Source organism: Typopeltis vanoorti, chromosome 8 (genome assembly GCF_054136105.1).
Source record: "Typopeltis vanoorti isolate ZY-2024b chromosome 8, IOZ_Tvanoo_1.0, whole genome shotgun sequence".
Taxonomy (NCBI): Eukaryota; Metazoa; Arthropoda; class Arachnida; order Uropygi; family Thelyphonidae; genus Typopeltis; species Typopeltis vanoorti.
In genome coordinates, this window is record NC_143556.1 from 121,066,005 (window position 1) to 121,088,806 (window position 22,802).

Here is a 22,802-nt window from a genome sequence, read left to right on the forward strand (position 1 = left end):
ATTATTGATAACTTTATCAAGAATTTGTCCTCCTTTTCTTTACAGAGGAGTACAGTATCATCAGCATACATCAGATTACTGTTCTATTTTTTATATACAATAATAGATTTTTATATACAATAATCATTGTTCATTTTTTATTTATTTTAGGTTTCTGCTGATGGGTTCACCTGTTCGTGTAGTTCAGGTTTCACTGGCAGGTTATGCAACATAGCTGTTAATAAATGTGAAAGTTCTCCCTGTATGAATGGAGGTACATGCATAGATCAACAGAATAGTTTCACTTGTGTGTGCACAAGTGATTGGGAAGGTCCTACATGTGAACAGTCAAGACAGAGTAATTTTTTCTTTTTTATGTATTTTAATTGTAATGCTCTTTGTGTTTTGACAGTAAGCATTTTTTATTTGTAAGGGCTACACCAAAATTTTGCTTTCATTTTCATGCTGATGTAAATTGTTGTTCTAGCATATCTTATTAATATGAATTCCTTGCTCCCGGTGTCTGTACATAGAGCAAGTTTTTTATACTAATATTAATGTAGATTCAAATTTCTGCCTGATATGGTATGGATGCTTAGACATTGATTTCTGCTCATATTGATATTTCGAGCACAAAAACATGTCTAGGGATAATAGATTATGATGTAGAACTACGTGATATAGCTAAAAAAGTGGCTGTGAAGATTGGAATTGACCAATACGTTAAAGAAGGAGTTTATGTTATGGTAGGAGGCCCATCTTACGAAACAGTTGCAGAGTTGAGGGCACTTAGAATACTTGGAGCAGATGCTGTAGGCATGAGTACTGCTCATGAAGTAATTGCTGCTGCACACTGTGGTCTTAAAGTCTTTGGTCTTTCCTTAATTACCAATCTCTGTATCATGGAATATGACTGTAAAGATGAAGCCAATCATGAAGAAGTGCTTAAAGTTGGTGAGCAATGAAAACATGACATGGAAAAACTAGTTACATGTTTAGTGAAGCATTTTTAGCATGTGTGTGGATGAAATTGGTAGTTATGTTTACTTGAGTTAAACAATAAATGTATTTTATATCTGAAAATCGTGTGTGTGTAATACAAATCAGTTATTCAAAGCTTAATTCTTGAAGATTTAATTATTTATCAATAAGTTGGAATATTGCACTGAAGCTAATGAAGCCAAAAAGAATCCTAGGGAGTTCTTTCGATATGTAGCCAGCAAAAGAAAGAATGATTATGGAAGGATGATATTGATTGGAGGAAATGGTATAAAGACAGCTGTTGCAGAATGTGTTGTGGAGATACTTAATGAGCAATTCATAAAGATCTTTCAATCTTGTGAATGTGACTTCATGGAGAGATTAAGAGCAGTTGATGATGGGGAGGAGAGACTGACTGTAAGTGAGCAAGAGGTGTTTGGGGAGTTGAGTAAACTAGATGTAAATAAGGCTGTGGGACTTGATAATATATCACCACGTATTCTGAAGGAGTGTGCCAGAGAGTTGACACCTGCCTTGACATATTTTTTTAATACGAGTCTTGCACTTGGTCAAGTTCCTAAAGAGTGGAAGGAGGGCAAGATTGTGCCACTTCATAAAGGAGGTAATCGAACTCAAGCATCAAACTATAGGCCTGTCTGTGTGTCAGGTGTTGTGGTTAAGTTGTTGGAGAAGCTTGTGAGAACTAGGATCCAGAGTTGGGTTGACAACAATGGTATAATCTTTGATGGACAGCATGGATTTGCTAAAGGGAGGTCATGTTTTAGTAATCTACTTACTTATTACAATAAAGTGACTGCTTCCTTGGACAGAGGAGAAGGATACACAGTAATATACTTGGATTTCGCAAAAGCTTTTGATAGAGTACCTCATGATAAGTTGACAGTCAAACTAGAGCAGATGGGGTTGGATATTAGATTAGTGCATTGGATTGGAGACTGGCTATCTGATAGGTATCAACAAGTTGTGTATGGGGGTGCAATATCCAGGAAAAGGAAAGTCACTAGTGGAGTGCCTCAGGGCTCTGTTTTAGGGCCATTACTATTTAACTTATATATTAATGATATTGGTGAAGATTTGGATGGAGATATTCAGTTGTTTGCAGATGATGCAAAGTTGGGACGAACCATAAAGAGTAGTGAAGATGTTGTGGCCTTGCAAGAAGACTTGAATAAATTGAGTGATTGGGCAAGCAGATGGGAATGTGAGTTCAATGTTGCAAAATGTAAGGTTTTAAAATTTGGAAAACAAAGATGGGATGCAGAATTTATGCTTGGTGAGAATATATTGTTGGAAGTAGAGGAAATAAGAGATCTGGGGGTGATAGTGGATAAGGATCTAAAATTTAGGGGACACATCGCCAAAATTGTGAAGACAACACAAAGACTTCTGGGAATGATGCGGAGGACACTGACATGTAGAAGTAGGGAGATACTTGTTCCAATGTATAAGGCTTTGATTAGGCCACATTTGGACTATTGTGCCCAGATTTGGTCACCGGGTTTTCAGAAGGATGAAGAGATGTTGGAAAGGGTCCAAAGGCGACTGACTAAGGTAGTTTCTGACCTCTGGAATGTTGAGTATGAGGAAAGATTGAAAAGATGTAATTTGCAGAATCTCGTGGAGAGAAGGAAAAGGGGTGATATGATAGAGACCTACAAGTTGGTAAGAGGTTGTTATAGGATCAATGGTGGAGAAGTTCTACAGAGAATAGTGGGAGATCAGGGGAGAACCAGAGGTCATCCCTGGAAACTGTATAAGGAGGGTGTGAGTAAGGGAGTGAGAGGCAGGTTTTTTTCGTGCAGAGTTGTGAGCGATTGGAATGCCTTGCCTGAGAGCGTGGTGTCTGCACAAGACCTCATGGAGTCTTTGACTCCATGAAGTCTTGTTTAATAATAATAATAATAATAATAATAATAATAATTAAGTAATTAAATATATTTAGCTATTAAGTTATCTTCACCAATATTTTGCCTTGATCACCACAGTATTGTCATGGTCCCAAAGAAATGTGCGGGTGCAGGCAAGCACACTAGCAGTATGGTAAGTGAGGACTAGCTGTAAAAAAGTTTGATCCTACAGTCCTAATTGGCACTTTCTATGAGTGAAGTGATGGTTCTTTGCTGAAGGTTTCAAGTTGATGGCCTCCCAGATTTTTGGTAATGTAAGGCAGCTGAATTTATTTAGATTTGGAGAATGTTGTAGTGCTGTGGCAGAAATAGTCTCTTAGATTTATACCTGCCTCTGTATAAAAGGGAAGCTTTTCCCATTCGATCCAGTGATCTAAATTCATGGCATGGCATGGTTTGCCACTCTAGAACTTTAGTATTTTAGATAATGGACATAGTTTGGGTTCCTTATTATTATTATTATTATTATTATTATTATTATTATTATTATTATGTGACACCTCCAGGGAGTCCAAAGACTCATTAAGGGAGGGCTCTACAACTCTCTGTCTCTTCCACTCAATCCACCATCTACCACCCACCACACCACTAGTATTTTAACAGACAATGACAAACATCCATGCCCATGGCAGGATTCAAACCCTCACCCTCTTGGCTGGAGAGCAGATACGCTAACCACTCGGCCAACCAGGATTTTCAAGTGGATATTAGTTGTTCTTCCAGTTTGCAGGACTAAGGAATACTGTAGGTACCAGGATGATCTAGATCAGAGTTCTCCAAAGCACTGCCTATGTGTGCCATGTGTGCTCGGTGCGATTTTGTGTGACCTGCCTGTTGGTTTTGATTTTCATGAGCGAAAAAAATAAAATAACAATTTGAATTGAATCCGTATTAGATATTTTAATTCTATCACTAATCGATAATCACGATGTTAATTTTATATGGTGTGTTTACATCAGTTTATATACCCACGTGCTTTTCAAATATTAGATGTGTCAAAGAAACGTTCTTATACTGTTTTGTTCAAATGTGCATGCTTTGGCCACTCACGGGGAACATGAGCGCACTATTAGTGTTGTTCGTTTGTTCAGCTATCGAGGTTGTCACTGCTGCTCACCAAATTACTAGATATGCATTATGATGTCGCCCTCTGGTAAACCTTTTTTTTTTTAAATATGGCCCACAGATTACCAAAGGTTGGACAGCCCTGATCTAGATGATGGGGAGATTGTTTTGGTAAGTGGATATGAGTAGCCAATTTTTGGTATGGTTTGAAAGAGGTCCGTATATTATATATTTTAAAACATGGATGAAATTTTTTTCCTGAGCTACTCTAGATCTAAGGGATGGTTATAGATTTCCTGGATATGGGGCAGAGCAATTTCTCTTGAAAAAGGGAAAACCTTTGGTTAAAAATGTATTCTGGATCTGAACAGTTTCAGTGGAGATTGATGTAGCCATAGCAGATATTTGATATGGTTTTGATAACACCACAGTAGGAGGGATAATGGAATACACCTTCCAGTGTGGGTAGAGTTTCTGTAGATAGAAAAGAATGAGAAAATTCTCATTCTTTTCTATCTACATTCTCAGAGTGCCAAAGAAGGGCAGACAATTACTGTTTTCTTTTTCGAAGGTGAAACAGAGCCTCAGCTATTGATTGTTGAGGTGTTCTAAAACTATTCCAAACATATGTGCCAACAGTGTTGCAAATTTTGTTGCCTAACATTACCAAAAATCTGTGAGACTATGTCGAGACTTTTAGTAAGATATTATCAGTTCTCCCATAGAGGACACCATAGGTGGTGCCCTCTGTGGGAGAACTGCATTTACTCAGTCCATGTTTGCCTTCTTGCTGGTGTGCTTTCCTGCACATGCTTAGTATATTTCTTTGTGCATCTGACAATACAAAATATTTGTCTAATAATTTTATAGCTAGATGAATTTAATTAGTTAGACCACAGTATCCTGTGGTGTGAAACTCACTTGCTTCCTCTGTATCACTATAAATTTGAACATTTATTTAAAGAAAGTGCCTTTCTTTCTGTTGAAACCTAAATCGTAATGGCTGCCTTTCATTATCTAAGATATGGAAGAGTTTTATTCTAATCACACATCATTAAAGGTTATTTTTTTAATACAGTTAATAACTAATAACGCATTTCCTCACTTATACCTTTCCATTGTTTTATGTATAACATCATGGAGTTCTCACCATTTCAAATCAATTCATTGTTTGCATTCTACCCTGTAATTACTAAGTTTGTCACTGATAACGTGTAATATTCTGACTAGAATATTATTATTATTATTGCAATCTACATTAATGCCCACCACCACCACATCAACAATTAGTATTATCTGTCTGTAAATTGTGTGTGTTCTCAAGGGCTGATTTTTCTGTATGTGAGATGATAAACTTCATTTTCTGGGAGAAAAACACCCTGCAACCTCTGTATGAGATTGACTAACTCACCTTTGATCGAAAAAGTCCATATAAAGATTTCTCCTGTTATGACAAGAATCGAACTTAGGCCTTTTCTAATTGAAGGGTGCAACGTACCGTCATTCTTCCAATTCCACTGTGGAGGCACTTAAATAATATATGACTTTAAATCAATATTATTTATTATTTTCGTATAATTTTTGTGTGAATGTGAATTGAAATAATTAGTTAATTATTATTTCTAGATGTGTGTTTTCTCCCTTTCAACATGAGAAATTGCTGCCAGGTTTGCACTTCTGTTATATTCTTCAATGGTTATGATGTTAGAGAAATTGGATAAGACAGGGATGCAGATTAATTGCTGGATCCCTATCTTGACTGTTGTCATGTTGTTATGCTGCACTTGCCACAGCTCTTAGAAGAAAAAAAGAAAATTGCAATACTTTTCAGTTATTGCTCACCACTTTCTTCTGCTCCATAAATTACCTATTAATGTGTCAAATCCCCTTTCCATCTACCGTACCAACTTAAACTCTTGTCTCTTATCATTGTTTTCATTCATGTATACTAGGTTCAGTTAAATCCTTTCATTATACTTGTAACTAACTTCACAGATACCTTAATCAGTCATTGAATCCTTTCTAGAGTAATTTCTTTTTGTCTTATCTTACTCAGTATTAAAATATTTTGCTGCATGATCTGTACAATTTTGCAGTACTCTTCGAATTTCATTTCCTCATCTACTATCACAACTGAGTCCTATGTCTGTATCTTGAGATCTGGCAATTTGGTGTCATCAGTAGAATGCAAAGCATAAATTAAAGATATCAAGAAATTATATACTTGGTTTAATCCTCTATCCAATGTGAGCAAACAAAGTTTGTGTCTGAAGTATTTTCAGGACTGGGACAACTCGTATAAGGAAGCTAAGACTTCATATAACTTTCCTTAGTATCCCATAATGCAAAGCATATCTCCTTGTGGACATGTATAATGTTATGCATTATGGGAAGGGTCACTACCCAGACCAGTTTCGACCTTTATTGAGGTGAAAAAGTAAAGGGCTGCTCATCATAGGTCTGGAGTAGTTAGTATAGGGGTGCAAGAAAGCCTCATAGTATTAGAAGAAAAAAAGACAAATAGATAGCATGAGAGATAGAGAAAAGGCCTCAGCTCTTTTATATCATCATATAGCCGAAGGCTATCAGTTTTCATAAATTATATATTTAGTTTAATCCTTTATTCAAGTGTAAGCAAACAAAGTTTGCACCTAAAGTATCTTCAGGACTAGGACAACTCGTGATAAAGGTGGTATAAGTTCTCATCGCTTACCTTAGTATATCCCATAATGCAAAGCAAATCTCCTTGCAGACATGTATAATGCTATGCATTAAGGGAGGGGTCACTACCCAGACTAGTTTCCCTGTATTAAGTGCGAGGTTACCTCTCCAAAAACTCATGAGATCCCCAACAATGAGTGACCAAAAGGATCAAAACTCAGTGTTGTTCCCCAAAGTAACAGACCCACCTTGTCATTGAGAAGAATGTGAATTGAAATAAGCAAACAGCATACTCGGCATTTGGGTCTCAGTGGCAGGCTCACCCCACCACCGAGCAGAACCGCTCATATTTCTTCTGAGGTATAACAGCAAGAGCCGTGCCTCAGTTAACTTCATGGACTACAGCACTGCCATCCATTACCCCTCTACCTGGCTAACAGCCGAGCTTCAATTAGAACTTCATTGGCTACAGCATTGCTATCCATCAAAGCATTTCCATTCAGTTTTGACCATTAGGGATCTCGTCAGTGGGAGCGAGATCCAGAGGTGGTGATACCAAGGTGGAAGTAATGGAGAAGCCATATTTACCTATACGAGTTGTCAATAGGTGTCACACCTTATTATTAAATTACTCTGGATTAGAGAAAGATGGAAGTTTTTTCACTTGGTTAGACTATAAATTATATATTTAGTTTAATCCTTTATCCAAGTAACTTGAAAAAAGGATTAAATCCAATTAAAGGATTAAACTAAATATATAATTTATAGTCTAACCAAGTGAAAAAACTTTCAACATCTTTCTCTAATCCAGAGAAATTTAATAACAAGGTATGACACCTATTGACAACTCGTATAGGTAAATATGGCTTCTCCATTACTTCCACCTTGGTATCACCACCTTTGGGTCTGACTCCCACTGATGTGCTTTTGCACATAAGTGGTTGCTTTTGTTGAGATGTGAGAGGCTCTGCTTCGGGGTAGGTTTTTGCCTGTCTCTGAGTGGGGCCACTGCTGAGATTATGGTTCTGCTTGCTGGTGGGGTGAGCCTGTCACTGAGTGGAACCACCACTGAGTTGGACGATCCTTTGGTCACTCGTAGGGGGTGATCTGGGGAACCGCTAATTTTTAGAGAGGTCTTTACTTAAACAGCACCTCAATAAAAGTCTAAACCAGTCTGGGTAGTGGTCCTTCCCTTAATTAATAGCATTAAAAGTCCTCAAGGATTTTATTATTATTATTATAAGGTGCCTCCATGGAGTCAAAAGACTCATTGTAGGAGACACAACATTGACATTATTATTATTATTATTATTATTATTATTATTAGACACCTCCAGGGAGTCCAAAGACTCATCAAGGGAGGGCACCTGCTCTTAAACTGTCTCCACCGCTCAATTCACCAACTGATCACAACTACACCAACGCCATCTACTGCTGACCACCACCACCACCACCACTAGTATTTTCAAAGACAATCACAAACATCCATTCCCACGGCGGGATCTGAACCCGCAGCTTTTGGCTGGAAAGTGGACACACTAACCATTCGGCCAGCCAGGCTGGCCCAACATACTAACCATTATTCACACAATACCTGTCATACTTCTTAAAATCATTCACAACCACATCTGGCAGCCCATTGGTAGAATGTGCTGAATGAACTCCCCAAACACCTCTTGCTCACTTACAGTCAGTCTCTTCTCCTCATCATCAACTGCTCTCAATATCTCAATGAAGTCACATTCACAAGATTGAAAGATCTTTATGAACTGCTCATTATCTCCACCACACATTCTGCAACTGCTTTCTTTATACCATTTTCTCCTATCAGTGTCATCCTTCCATAATCATTCTTTCTTTTGCTGGCTACATATCGAAAGAACTCCCTAGGATTCTTTTTGGCTTCATTAGCTAACTGGTGTTCATACCTCTCTCTTTAGCTACTCTCACCAACCAAGTCACCCTCCTTGCCTGGTCTTTGTGGACCTCATGAAATTGGTTATTTCAACTTCTCTTATGCTGCCTGCACAATGCCCTTTTTCTCTGTATCGCATGCTTGTTCTCTTTATTCATCAATCTCACACCTACCTTATTTAACCTTCCCACCCTTGGAATACATTTAGACATTGCATCTGCTAGATAGTTTTTGAAAATCCCCCAAGCTGCATTGATCTCTTTTCCAGCTAACTCCTCATTCCATGCTACACCCACAAGCTGTCTCCTGAGTTCTTCATAATCACCCCTCCTTGTAGTTCCACATATACTCTTTTCTCACATGGGTCCTCGCACTGCTGGCAACCACCCAGGTAATCACTTTATGGTCACTCTCACCAATTGGTGGATGATTTGACACCTCATTTATAATTACATCCTCTGATGAGATGACCAAATCCAAGACCCTTAATCCTCTTGTGCTCTCTGTTCATACTGTCTGAGGTAGTTAGACCCCAAAAACTCAAGGAAACTCATTTTCTTTACTTCCAGTTGCAATCTCATCATTCCAGTCTATATTGCCATAATTAAAATCACCCATAATGATCACCCTTTTCTTATTTGCTTGGCTAATTTGACTATACATTTCACTATCACCACCATCCACATTACCTGGTCTATAACAACATCCTAGCGAGTATTTGATTGCATTCACCCATATCTCACACTATACTGCCTCAAAACCACTGGCACTATTTCCCTCTTGCATCTCTACTTTGTATGGACATAACACTTTCTCTATCATCAGTAGCACTCCCCCTCCCTTTTTACCCCTTCTATCCTCACGAAACACATCATAGCCTTCCATCTCTATTCCTGTCAGGATGTCATCCTCTTCTAACCATGTCTCACTTATTTCGACAATCTTTGGATGAACAGACGCAATTAGTGCAACCATTTCATCTGCCTTGTTTCTTATACTTCTAGCATTGGTATTCAAACACAACAGTTCATTTCTGGATCTACAGCTAGTTCCACTGATACCAATCACTCGATGTGATCTCACCATGCTGGAATGGGGCCATTTCCCTTTCAGCTTCTTCATTTTAGAGCCCTTTTCAATTCCAACTGTTTTCCCTTGATCCCTGGTCATCCCATTCCTTTCCTGCCTACACATGTTCTCACCTCTTCATGGAGCATCCACCTTTCTCATGTTGTGTACCACTGTCCACCCTGAGCCTCCCCGTTTCCATGCTCCTCTTGCACACCCATTCTACCATTTTCTATACTCATACCACTCACTTCCCCATTCATATCCACTTTCAACATTCAATCGCTCCTGTCTTACTCTCCTGCTCTTCCACATCACTCCCCTCTCGATCTGATTCATTCTCTCTATTCACTTCTCTACCTTCCAGCAGTAGTCTCTCCAAGCGACTCACGCCGTAACCACTCAAATGCAGTTCATCGCTCCCATACAGCTCACCTCGTCCTTCAAACTCATTCCACACATTAACAAACTATACTCCCATCTCCTCACACATTTCAACCAGAATATCATTCATAATGCTTGCTCTCCACATAATTTCACCACAGTCATACCTAGGCAACACACTGACTACCTTTCCTGTCACACTATTCTCTTTTATCCTTCCAAGCAGCCTTCTGGTATCCATTCTGTCACGCTCTTTGTCCTCTCTCAAATCATTTGTACCAATTAATACTATTAACTCTTTTGCTCGCTCCCGCCTCATATCAAATGCCTCAATCGCTGTACTCATTTTACTGCCTGGAAAACATACCGTGTGCATTCTATCCTCTAGCACTCCTTTAATAATGGAGTCACCATACAACGCCACTCGCTCATTTTTCGTTAACTCTTTCATGCCGTCATGATTTATTTTAATAGTTTTGACCTGAATTTTCTTAATTTCATTCCGTATCCATTTCATTTCTTACCTCATCCCATCCAATTCAGCTTCCGAATCTCGCGACACGTTCTCTCTATCATTAAATCTTTCTAACTTTCTAACTCTTGACCCCCCTCTTCTCACTTTCACTCTCATTCATCCTTCTTTGTTTCCGTAGTTTTGGTCCAACATACGTCCAAGTTTCGCTATCATTCTTCTCACTTTCACTTTCATTTATCTTTCTTTGTTTCCTGGTGGACGGTGGTAGATGGCACTGGTGTAGTTTCAGTCAGTTGGTGGAGACACTTGTAGAGCAGGTGTCCTCCTTCTATGAGTCTATTGACTCCCTGGAGGCATCTAATAATAGTAATAATAATCACACATATGAAATAGTCTGCATTTTGTGTAAACAAAAAAAATTTCTTTTGTTTGCACTAGAAATTTTTATGACAAACAATCTATAAATAATAAATAAATATTGTCTAAACACAATAATATTGAAGTACATTATATTTCTCTTTTGTTTTTATACTTCAAGCAATAATCAATGGTACCAATAAAGGAACATTATTTTATAGTCCTATTCATTTATATGCAGTTACCAAAAATGAATTCTTATTTGTAAAATGGTAGTAACAGGAACTATAATATTTTATTTAATAAAATCACTTTGTTAGGTTTCCGTATGAGTTTTTCGCTTAATATATTTCAAAAAATTATGTTTTTTTCTTCTTCTTTTTTTTTTTTTTTGAAAAAATAAAAAAGTAAACAAGAAGAAAAAGGGGCACGCAAATTTGAGAAAAAATTAACAAAGGGCTCGGGCAAGCCCCTTATAGCTCACCACTGAATGTATCCAACTATCGACCAATTAGTATCTCAGGAGTGGTAGTGAAGATTTTGGAAAAATTGGTTATGGCTTGCATTCATAAATGAACTGACTGTGAATCTCTACTTTCTAATGAACAACATGGGTTTACTAAGGGAAGGTCATGTTTTAGCAACTTGCTCACATTCTGTAACAATGTTACCATTGAACCGGACAAGGATAATTGATACACCATGATATTTTTGGATTTTGCTAAAGCTTTTGACAGACTACAGCATGGTAGATGCTTTCATGAATTGGAGAAAATGGGTTTGGGTTAGTGAAAGGGGCATACTTATGAAAGGGTTATACAGAATTTCAGTTGATGAAAGTTTTCAATTTACAGAGGGTGGGAAAAGGATGATAATATTAGCATGGATTAGAGGATGGCTGACTGACAGATATCAAAAAGTGGTATGCGGGGGATGTGAGTCTACAAGATTTAAGGTAACAGGTGGTGTACCACAAGGATCGGTGGTTGGTCCACTGTTATTAAATCTGAACATTAATGATATTGTGAAGGATTTGACAAGCGACATACAGATATTTGCTGATGATGCAAAGACAGGTAGGATAATCAGGAATGCTGCAGATATGCAGTACTTGCAAAATGATTTGAATAAGCTGTAATTGTGAGAATGGGAAAATGAGTAAATGTAAAGTTATTCACTTTGGAGTGATTAAATATCCAATATTGTATTATATTGGTGGGATTAGGCTAGAAGAAACTGATGAGGCTAGGGATCTTGAAGATAATAGATAGGAAGTTGAAGTCCAGGGGTCATGTGGCAGAGATTGCAAATGCAACAAAAGATGATTGCAATGCTGAAATGAATACTCACATATAAAAATAAGGATGTTATTTTGTCTCTTTTCAAGGGCTTGAGAAGACCTCACTTGGAATATTGTGCACAGGTCTGGTCAACTGGTTTCTGTTGTGATTCTGATATGTTGGAGAGAGTACAAAGGAGAGTGTCAAAACTGATATCAGGATTGTGGAATACTGATTATGAAGAGAGAGAGAGAATTTGTAGACTGCAGACACTAGCAAACAGGAGAAAGAGGGGAGATGTGATTGCGACTTACAAACTTGTGAAAGGATCATACAGGATTTCAATTGATGAAATTTTTCAATTTACAGAGGGTGAGGAAAGGATGAGAGGGCATTTTTGGAAGCTGAGAACAAAGGCTGCTAAAAAGGGGGTGAGGACTAGATTTTTCTCTCAGAGGGTGGTGCGTGATTGGAATGGATTGCCCTTGGATGTTGTGAGTGCAAGCAATGTGAATGAATTAAAGAATAAGTATGATAGCTGGTGTTTGTGTAGTATGCGGCCTCCCTCGATGAGGCTCTGACTTCCTGGAGGTCTCTCTTAATAATAATAATAATTATACACATTTCCTCAGTCTGTTTTCATAAGTAACATTGTACAGTCCTGAAACTATCCTTGTTATCTGCCTGTGCACTCTTTCCATAGTTTAATTATTCACTTCAAAACATGGGGACCAAATTTGAGAACAATAGTCCAAGTGTGGTCTGATCAGGGCTTTATACAATGGGATTGCAACTCTTTTATCTCTGCCGGTCAGCATCCTTCTCAGTTTTGCAGCAATCCTCTGGATTACCTTCACCACCTCTGCAATATGTTCCTTGAATTTCAGGTTGCTATCAATAATCACCCCAAGATTCCCTTCATGATTTACTCCAGGACAGTTCCTCCAACAGAGTCTTCACCATCCCATCGGCGTATCCCAAATTTCAAGACTTTACATTTAGCTGTATTAAACTAAAACCCGCATTCATTTTCCCATCTGTCAGGTTATTCAAATCCTCTTATAGGACTACCACATCTGCACTATTACTAATAACCCTGACCAGCTTCACATCATCTGCAGACAACTGAGTATTCTCCCTACAGTCCATGGACAAGTCATTGATATATGAAAGTTAAACAATACAGGTCCCAGTACATAGCTCTTTATGATCCCACGTGTAACCTTCTGCCTCCTTGATATCACTCTGCTACACACATCTCTCTCTGATTCTATTTAGATAGCTAATTCCGAATCCTGTTCAATAACCTAATGTGCTGAAACTTAACAAATGCCTGACAAATGCCTTTGCAAAATTCAAAATCGCTCTTGTCACTTTGTTATTAAAGACAGTCACATTACTAAAATAAGAGCACTCCTTAACAAATCCATGTTGACTCTCACAGATAACATTACCTCATCTGCTCTATGCATAGATGGTTCCTCACAAATTTCTCCAGGATGGCAAAATTCTGTCCAGTTCTGTTGCTTTATTGACATCCAGAGTACTCGGTATTTGAAACACACACACACTCTTCTTTCACTTCTAAACCTTACAACTGCCCTATCCCTCTAGTATTAAAACCTACTTCTTCAGGATGAAATACCTCAATAAAGTGTTCATTGAACAACTCCACTATGTCCTCTGCATCAATCACTCTGTTATCATTTTTATCCAACTGTCATATTTCTGCAATCATTTTTCCTCCTATTGGCCATATAGCTAAAAAATTCCATAGGATTTCTTTGGATCTCAGGGCTAGTCTCTTCTCATATTCCAGTTTTACCTTCCATACAACACTAGTCACTCTCCTGGATTGAGTGTTATATTCTTCATCCACCTAACCTCCACTCCTCTCCTTATAACTCTTCCATAACCTCTTTTTTTAACCATAATTCCTGTTTGAAGTTTTTTGGCATCCACTTTACACCAAATTGTGTCCTCTTCTTCACTTGTGGAATACAGCTTGCAATTGCTGCTAGTAAATATTACTTCACAATTTCCCAAGTGCTAATGATAATCTTGCCCTTCCAATTCCTTCCTCCATTGAACTGCCTCAAGTTGATATCCAAGACTATTATAATCACTTGAATTATAATTCAACATACATTCCTTTCTCTTTGATACTCCTGCATGTCTATTCATCTTCCAAGTTAAAACTACATGGTCACTCTTTCCAACTATCATCATCAGCTCTTCTGATACTATGACCAAATCTAAAACCCTTGAACATCATATTCCTTCTACTACATGTTGCCTAAGACATTTGTCCCTCAAAAATTATAGACCTTCCATTCCCTTATTACTACATGCAGGTTGCTCTTCTCAATTTATACTTATTTGGTTAAAATCTCCCATAACAATTATTCTTTTTGCATTTGCCAAGCTCAATTGCCTAAACATATTCTGCTCCTCATGCTCTATGCTCCCTGACTTATAGCTACACCCCACTAGATATCCTGTCCTCTCCACCTTTACCTCACACCATATGCTTTCAAAACTATTAGTGTCATTGCTCTCCAAATCCTGTACTCTGAGAGGATATAATTCATCACTTATCATAAGCAGTACTCCACCTCTATGTTTTCACTTCCTATCCTGTGGAAAAATGCTGTCCCCTGCTACTTCTGCTGACTCCACTGGATTCAGCATTTCCTGATGAATTTCCTCTTTTTTCCAAGCATGTTTTCCCACAAGAGGACACCCCTACTACCATCTTCCCTGATAATTCTAGTTTCTCTGCATTGACATGCTGATTTGTTCAGAGAATGGCATTCTCTCCAGATCTCTGCATACTTCCTCATTCAAATACAAGCCATCTCTCTCTTGCTCTCCCATTTAGTTCCTCTCTGTTCTTAAATGTTCTCCGAGCATCAATGTATTCCAAGTATTTCTTTCATCACATTCCGGCTATTATACCATTCGTTGTTGATTCTCTCCTTCCCTAGCTCTCTGAGTATCTTCTCTCTCTCTGAGTCTTATTCCATACAACCTTAAGCATGAACCTCAGATCTCTTCCCACCTGATTCACACTGCCTCTGAACTCATTTGTGCCCACCATCACAACCATCTTATCCATCTTTTCACATTGCTTAATTACCATAGTCACAATAACTATTGCTCCTTCATGCCAACACTCCTCAGGCATTCTATCTTGCACACCACAGATCATCAGGTCTCCATACATAACACCTCTTACCACTCTGTTTCATCCTTTTCACCTGCATCCTTTACTCTCTCTCCTCTAATACTTTCTTACTTTGGTCCTATACTTACCTGTTATCCTGTCGTATCGCTCTATCCTTGGTTTCAGCACTTTTGCATTTTTCTCATTCCATCTCTTTTACTGATTTTCCTGTTCTCTCCTCTTCTATCATTCCCATAACTCTCTCTTATTCCCACTCTGATTTGCTTTGTTTTCATTGTTTCCAGTTGCCTCATCTCATCTTTTACATTTCTCAATTCATTCCCAAGATATTCTGCTTCTTCTTTCAGTGTATCTATCTCTCTTTTGGCAGGCTATCTACACTTGCTCACCATTTTTCCTCCCAATTAACGCCATTTTTGAAAACTTCACAATTTTTCAAACTTACCATACTCTCAACTTTTATTCTTTCACTCTGCTCGTTATCTTCTTTAATCACACTGCCTTCAATCACACTACTCGTCTCTCTCAGTTGGTATTTTCTATTTTCTAATGTAGCTCTATTGAGGTCCATTATACTAATGTCTAAATCACAAAGTTCTTATATTTTCTATGTTTTCCATATATGCTCTCCCGAATCTCTCACCTACCACATGCCTAATTGTTGGGATGCATACATACTGCTAGCATTGCATACCACAAAATCCCTTAGCATTCCTTAGTATCCCTTAGTAAGGGATACTAAGAAATGCCACTTCCTTGTAGTATGCTCTTCTTCTGCATAAGTCATACAAAAGTGCCTCAAGCTGCAGTCCAAAATACATCAGTGATGTCTTTTTCGTTTTCAATTGTCGATTAGCAGACATCCTCATCAGAAATACTGATATTTCTTTTAGAGGCAGATACAATATTTATGGCAAAATAATTTCTTAATTTATAATAGTCAAAGTTGCACTTTTATTATAAAAATTATAAATTATTTGATACAGTGATTTGTATCAAAAAAAAAAAAAAAAAAGTGTATATGCGGCATTACATAGTTGTGTAAACCACCTAACTGGCCATATGGATAAAATACATAACTCCGCATACACTTTGTATCCATCATATACTTCAATGTAATATCAATGGTATTACAATTTTAATATGCACTTCATATCCATGGTAACCTTGACGTCTATACATTGTCATGGCCAGTTGGGTGGTGGGGGTTGGGGGAGTTATCGACCTATTCAACCTGCCGATATGTCAGGGACCTTGATCGAGTGCAAGACTTGCACTCGATCAAGGTCCCTAAGGAGTCTTGCACTCGATCAACTCCCTAAGGAGTGCAAAATTGTGCCACTTCATAAAGGAGGTGATTGAACTCGAGCATCAAACTATAGGTCTATCTGTGTGTCAAGTGTTGTGGTTAAGTTGTTGGAGAAGCTTGTGAGAACTAGGATCCAGAGTTGGGTTGACAACAATGGTATAATCTTTGATGGACAGCATGGATTTGCTAAAGATAGGTCATGTTTTAGTAATCTACTTACTTATTACAATAAAGTGACTGCTTCCTTGGACAGAGGAGAAGGATACAGAGTAATATATTTAGATTTTGCAAATGCTTTTGATTGAGTACCTCATGATAAGTTGACAGTCAAACTAGAACAGATGGGGTTGGATATTAGATTAGTGCATTGGATTGGAGACTGGCTATCTGATAGGTATCAACAAGTTGTGTATACGATATCCAGGAAAAGGAAAGTCACTAGTGGAGTGCCTCAGGGGTCTGTTTTAGGTCCATTGCTGTTTAACTTGTATATTAATGATATTGGCAAAGATTTGTATGGAGATATTCAGTTGTTTGCAGATGATGCAAAGTTGGGACAAACCATAATGAGTAGTGAAGATGTTGTGGTCTTGCAAGAAGACTTGAATAAATCGAGTGATTGGGCACGGAAATAGGGATGTGAGTTCAATGTTGCAAAATGTAAGGTTTTAAAATTTGGAAAACAAAGATGGGATGCAGAATTTATGCTTGGTGAGAATATATTGTTGGAAGTGGAAGAAATAATAGATCTGGGGGTGATAGTGGATAAGGATCTGAAATTTAGGGGACATATAGCCAAAATTGTGAAGACAACACAACGGCTTCTGGGAATGATGCGGAGGACATTGACGTGTAGAAGTAGGAGATTCTTGTTCCATTGTATAAGGCTTTGATTGAGCCACACATGGACTGTTGTGCCCAGATTTGGTCACCTGATTTTCAGAATGATGAAGAGATGTTGAAAAGGGTCCAAAGGCGATTGACTAAGGTAGTTTCTGACCTCTGCAATGTCGAGTGTGAGGAAAGATTGAGAAGATACAACTTGCAGAGTCTGGTGGACAGGAGGAAGAGGGGAGATATGATAGAGACCTACAAGTTGGTAAGGGATTATTATAGGATCAATGCTGGAGAGGTTCTACAGTAAATAGTGGGAGGTCGGGGGAGAACCAGCGGTCATACCTGGAAACTGTATAAAGAGGGTGTGAGTAGGGGAGTGAGAAGCAGGTTTTTTTGTGCAGAGTTGTGAATGATTGGAATGCCTTGCCTGAGAGAGTGTGGTGTCTGCAAGGAGTTTGAATGTGTTCAAGGCACGGTATGATGAGCTTATTGTGTGATAAAAGGACCTCCCAGATGAGTCTTTGACTCCATGAGGTCTTGGGGTAGTAATAATAATAATAATAACATATCTTCGCACCCCATTCAAACCTCATGTTAAACTAGCAACTCTGATCTGCTTGCCCAAGGATGAACTTTATCCTCTACCACACCCTGGAGTGTATGAAGTTCTGTGTGACTCTGACTTGGCCTACTATGGCAAACAGGAAGATCAGTTAACATCTGCCTGGAAGAACATAAAAAATACATTCGCTACTATTATTATGGCAAGTCTGGGCTGGCAAACCATGCTTTGGACACCCCTTGACACAAGATTTGATGGAAGAAAATGAATGTGCTATTTAGTTGTTGTAGATCTGAAAGATATTATCTTTTGAGTCAGCATGGCTTTAAAGAATTCTCCTAGAGCTGAACAAATATGGTTGCATTAATTTGCCAAAAATTTGGGAAACTGTTATCTTAAGAGCAGCTCCCCATAGCTGTAATGGTTTTTTTTTTTACATTAGAGGGCACCAAAATAGGACTTTAGATCTTATGTCCATTACAATTTTATTATTTCCCTTACTGTTACATATACAAGCTGTGTTGTGCTCTGATGATGATGCTGATTGAAATTCAGCGAATTATAAGCAGTTAATAAAACATCTTTTGATAAAAATTGTTTGGTGTTGTTAATACCGTTAAAAATAAGTTCATGAATAACCTTTCTACCAGAAGTGAATGATTTTAAGGAGAGGTATGTTAGATATTGTGTGAATAATTGATCTCCTACAATGAGTCTTCTGGCTCCATGGGTATGACTGCATAATAATAATAATAATAATATATTTTTTTAAGTTAAACATAACTTTATGTACAAAGATCAGTCAGAATTATTTAAAATGGATCTCTCTGCATTCAGACAGAAAGTGGATGTTTGCTGTTTATTGGATTTTTGTTGTCTATAAACGCTCTACCATCTGTCACACCACACGTCGTCACTTAGGTCATGATTGTGATTCATTATCACAGTGAATGGCGAATATATATATATATATATATATATATATATATATATTTTTTTTTTTTTTTTTTTTTTTCTCCCTCAATGTTGGCTTTACTGTTAACATTAATCTTCATTTTGGTCAAAAGATCCATTGATCCATTGTGAGAGATCCTCACTGTCTCGTACAAAGATTGTTGAATCATGCCCTAAACTCAGTCACTATTTCTAGCACTCCACACTCTCAGGCAATGCATTCTACCCATTTTCTTTCTTCATTGGAAACTCTTTACAATTTCCAGGGATGGCTTCTTATTCCCTCTATTCTATGAAAAATCTCTTCTGCATTTAACCAGAAATTACTCCTTACTAACTTTTATGTCTCTGTCTTGTCATCCCACTTCCTATTCATGAAGCTCTGTAAATGGCATTTCCTCGGTCTGTTTTCATACCCAATGTTTGAGAGATCTCACATCAGCTTAGTCACTCATCTCAGGATCTTTTCAAGTATATCACCATTCTGATGGTCTGAAAAATTCTCAGCCTCGACCATAGATGGGAACACTATCAGCAAGATTTTTTTTTCTAAGTTGGTACATCTTCCATAAGCATTCATGTGAAATTGTAAGTCATTCTATCAATTAGTTTGCTTTATACAGCTGTCTGAAGCAAAAGTGTTGTCTGTATCCCTTGAAATGAATAAAATTGAGTATTGTGCGGTTATACAATTCTTTGTAAAAGAAGGTTTAATGTCAGAAGAAATTTATTCGAAGTTCATAAAAGTTTACGGGCACTCTTCTTCTTCGTTTCCAACAATTAAGAAATTGGCTGCCGAGTTTAAATGTGGCCATACCAGCCTTGAAGATGAACCACATGAAGGACATCCAAAAAGTGTAACAACACCAGAAATCACTGATCAAGTGCACAATATGGTATTGAATGACCGACGAGTCAAAGTGCGTGAAATTGCTGAAATTGCTGAGACGCGTAGGATATATTTTGCATGAAAAATTACAAATGAAGAAGCTTTGCGCAAGATGGGTGCCACGCTTGCTCACAGCAGATAAAAAAAAAAAACGCACTCACATGAAAATCTCTGAACAGTGCTTGGAGTGTTTTAACAAGAAGAAAACTGATTTTGTGCTTTGATTTATTACTATGGATGAGGCTTGGATTCACCATTACACACCAGAATACAAACAGCAGTCAAAACAGTGGACAAAGCTGGTTGTTCAGTGCCAAAGAAGACAAAGTCAGTTCAATCAGCAGGAAAGGTCATGGCATCAGTGTTTTGGGATGCTAAAGGCATTTTGTTTATTAATTATCTTGAAAAGGGTGAAAAAACAACCCGGGAATATTATTCCAATCTTTTAACCAGACGAGATGAAATAATTCGTGAGAAAAGACTCGGTTTGCAGAAGAAAAAATAATTTTTCATCAGGACAATGCACCTGCCCACAAAGGTGTTTTGGCAATGGGAAAATTAAGGAAGTTGCACTGTGAATTGTTAGAACATCCACCCTATTCCCCAGTTTTTGCTCACTCTTTTTCTTCGAATCAAGAGGTGATTGCAGCTGTAGAGGAGTATTTTTGCAGATCTTAATGAGAACCACTACAGGGGTGGGACAATGCTACTGGAGCATCGCTGGCATAAATGTATTAGTGTTACGGAAGATTATGTTGAAAAATAAAAATAATTTTGAAATTATAAGTTCGTTTTTTCATTGTTAGGCCGAGAACTTTTTGGACCACTTTCGTATAATGGAACCAAAATTAAACACTCTACTTCTACACGTCAGTATCCTTCACATTATTGCCATAATCTATTGTAATGTGCTTGCAATTTTAGTTCTGCGATCTCTAAACTTTACGTTTCTGTTCATCACCCATACCAGAACCTTTGCTTCTTGATCTCATTCAAAAATTCTCCACTAACTGAATACTGTGTATCCTTGCCTGCTAACTTTCAAACACTGCAATTTGCAACATTGAACTGTCAGCTCCCCTCCCTTGCCAACTCACAGAAGCTATTTAGATCTTCCCATAAGGCCACAGCATTATTATCATTTCTTTGCTCCTCATAGTTTTCTGCATCTTTGCATCATCTGTAAACAGTTACAGAACTCCAGATAAACCTGACCTAATATAATGCGTGTACATTGAGTTCGACATATATATCCACCAAGGCACACCAGTAGTAACTCTTCTCTTCTGAGATACCACTACTTTGTACATCCATATATCTATATCTGTCAGAGAGAGACAGAAAATGTCAGTGAATTGAACTGCTATATAACACCATCCTCTCCAGTTTGTTTACCAGCTTATCATCATCATCAAATTCCTGATATGATAGTGCTACATGAAAAACTTATATCATTACTAACTTCCTATCTACAATTTTCTTCCAAATCAATCTGTTACTTATCAAGACTCCAACATTATCAGATCTTATATTTCTATCTTCTAAGGCACTTTTACTGCATCAGTCCACCTATATCTTGGTCTTTATCCTGCCATCACAGAGAACGCATATTTTGCTATCTGTCTTCACCACACAATCCACTAACCACAGCGAACTATTGCATATTGTATTCGGTAGATGATAAAAGACATGAGAAAGGAGTTGCAGTGATTGTAAGTGAGAAGGCAAGGAAAAGTCTGATGGAATGGAACCCAATAAATAACTGAATAATTAAAGCTAGATTTTAAGACATCTGGCTGGTATTGCTGTATCATCAGCATAGAGAGCAATGATAGATGACATCGGGTTATGCGAGATGTCCGCGATGTAAATCGAGAAAAGTATCGGCACCAGGAGGGATCATCGTCATCTACACCAAAACGTCATCTACATCGATGTAGACGTCATCTATATCATCATCTACATGGCATCTACTGCCCACAATCACTACTAGTATTTTTACAGACAATCACAAACATCCATGCCCACGCAGGATTTGAACTTCCAGCCTTTTGACTGGAGAGTGGATACGCTAACTACTCAGCCAACCATGGTTAACTATGAGAAACTTTTGCAAAAGCTTCTCGTAGTTTGCTGAGAGATTAACATACTTGCTCTCCAGCCAAGGTTTTTTTAGATTCAAATCCTGCTATAGATATTAATGTTTATGAATGCTTTTAGTTGGGAGATTAATTTCGTCACTCGTTGTGGGGCCATTGCCTTCCTGAAGTGGCTTGAAAACATTCCATGTTTAGTCATTAGAGCAGGATTTACAGACGATGTAGGATTTTCAGATGATTTACACTCAAATTTGCTGAGGTTTGGGAAGTTTTTTAGAGCTGAGGCTGATTCCAAGAATAATCTTTCATATTTATATTTGCTGAGGTGTAGTAAAGTGGCTTTCTTCTAGTGTATTCTGTGGTGGGTATCTAGTGCATTGTCTGCAAGTCCTGAGTGGCTGTATTGGTGAAACCGGATGTAGTCTTTGTGTTCGGATATCCTGATATTAGCTGTCCTGCCTGTTTGGCTATTAGTGGCAAAATAGCTCCATACGATATTTAGATGACAATTATAGACTTTTATTCAAGGAAGCTGCAGTAGTATTAAAAACTGGCGGAAACCTCAACAGAAACTTGGGTACTATTCTTAACGGTTCATGAAAAAACCTCATCCTCTCTCTAAATCCATCTGAACTACAACTAGCTAGTAATCACATTATGCGTTTACAACAAACACGCATGCGTGATAATGATTAAAAACAATAAGTCCACTCAGTCTCTGTCACGCGAACATGCAACCTTAGCTACTATAGTGTTTACAACGTTTTTAATGTTCCTTTCAATTTGCATTTACTAGTATTTTTTATCCTTTTCCATCAACGCCTTGAAAAAACTAGACAGTTTGCTAGCGAAACTGGTAGGCAAAGAATGTT

General features: G+C 37.9%; 1 protein-coding gene across 1 annotated transcript in view; it reads left to right on the forward strand.

Moving 5' to 3' along the window:
• Nucleotides 1-22,802, forward strand: part of Cubn (Cubilin) — a 2,223,842-nt gene that overhangs the window by 422,664 nt on the left and 1,778,376 nt on the right. The window contains exon 14 of the mRNA XM_090396294.1: nucleotides 151-337. Within this exon, the coding sequence (XP_090252420.1) occupies nucleotides 151-337 (187 nt within the window). The remainder of the gene's footprint in view (nucleotides 1-150; nucleotides 338-22,802) is intronic.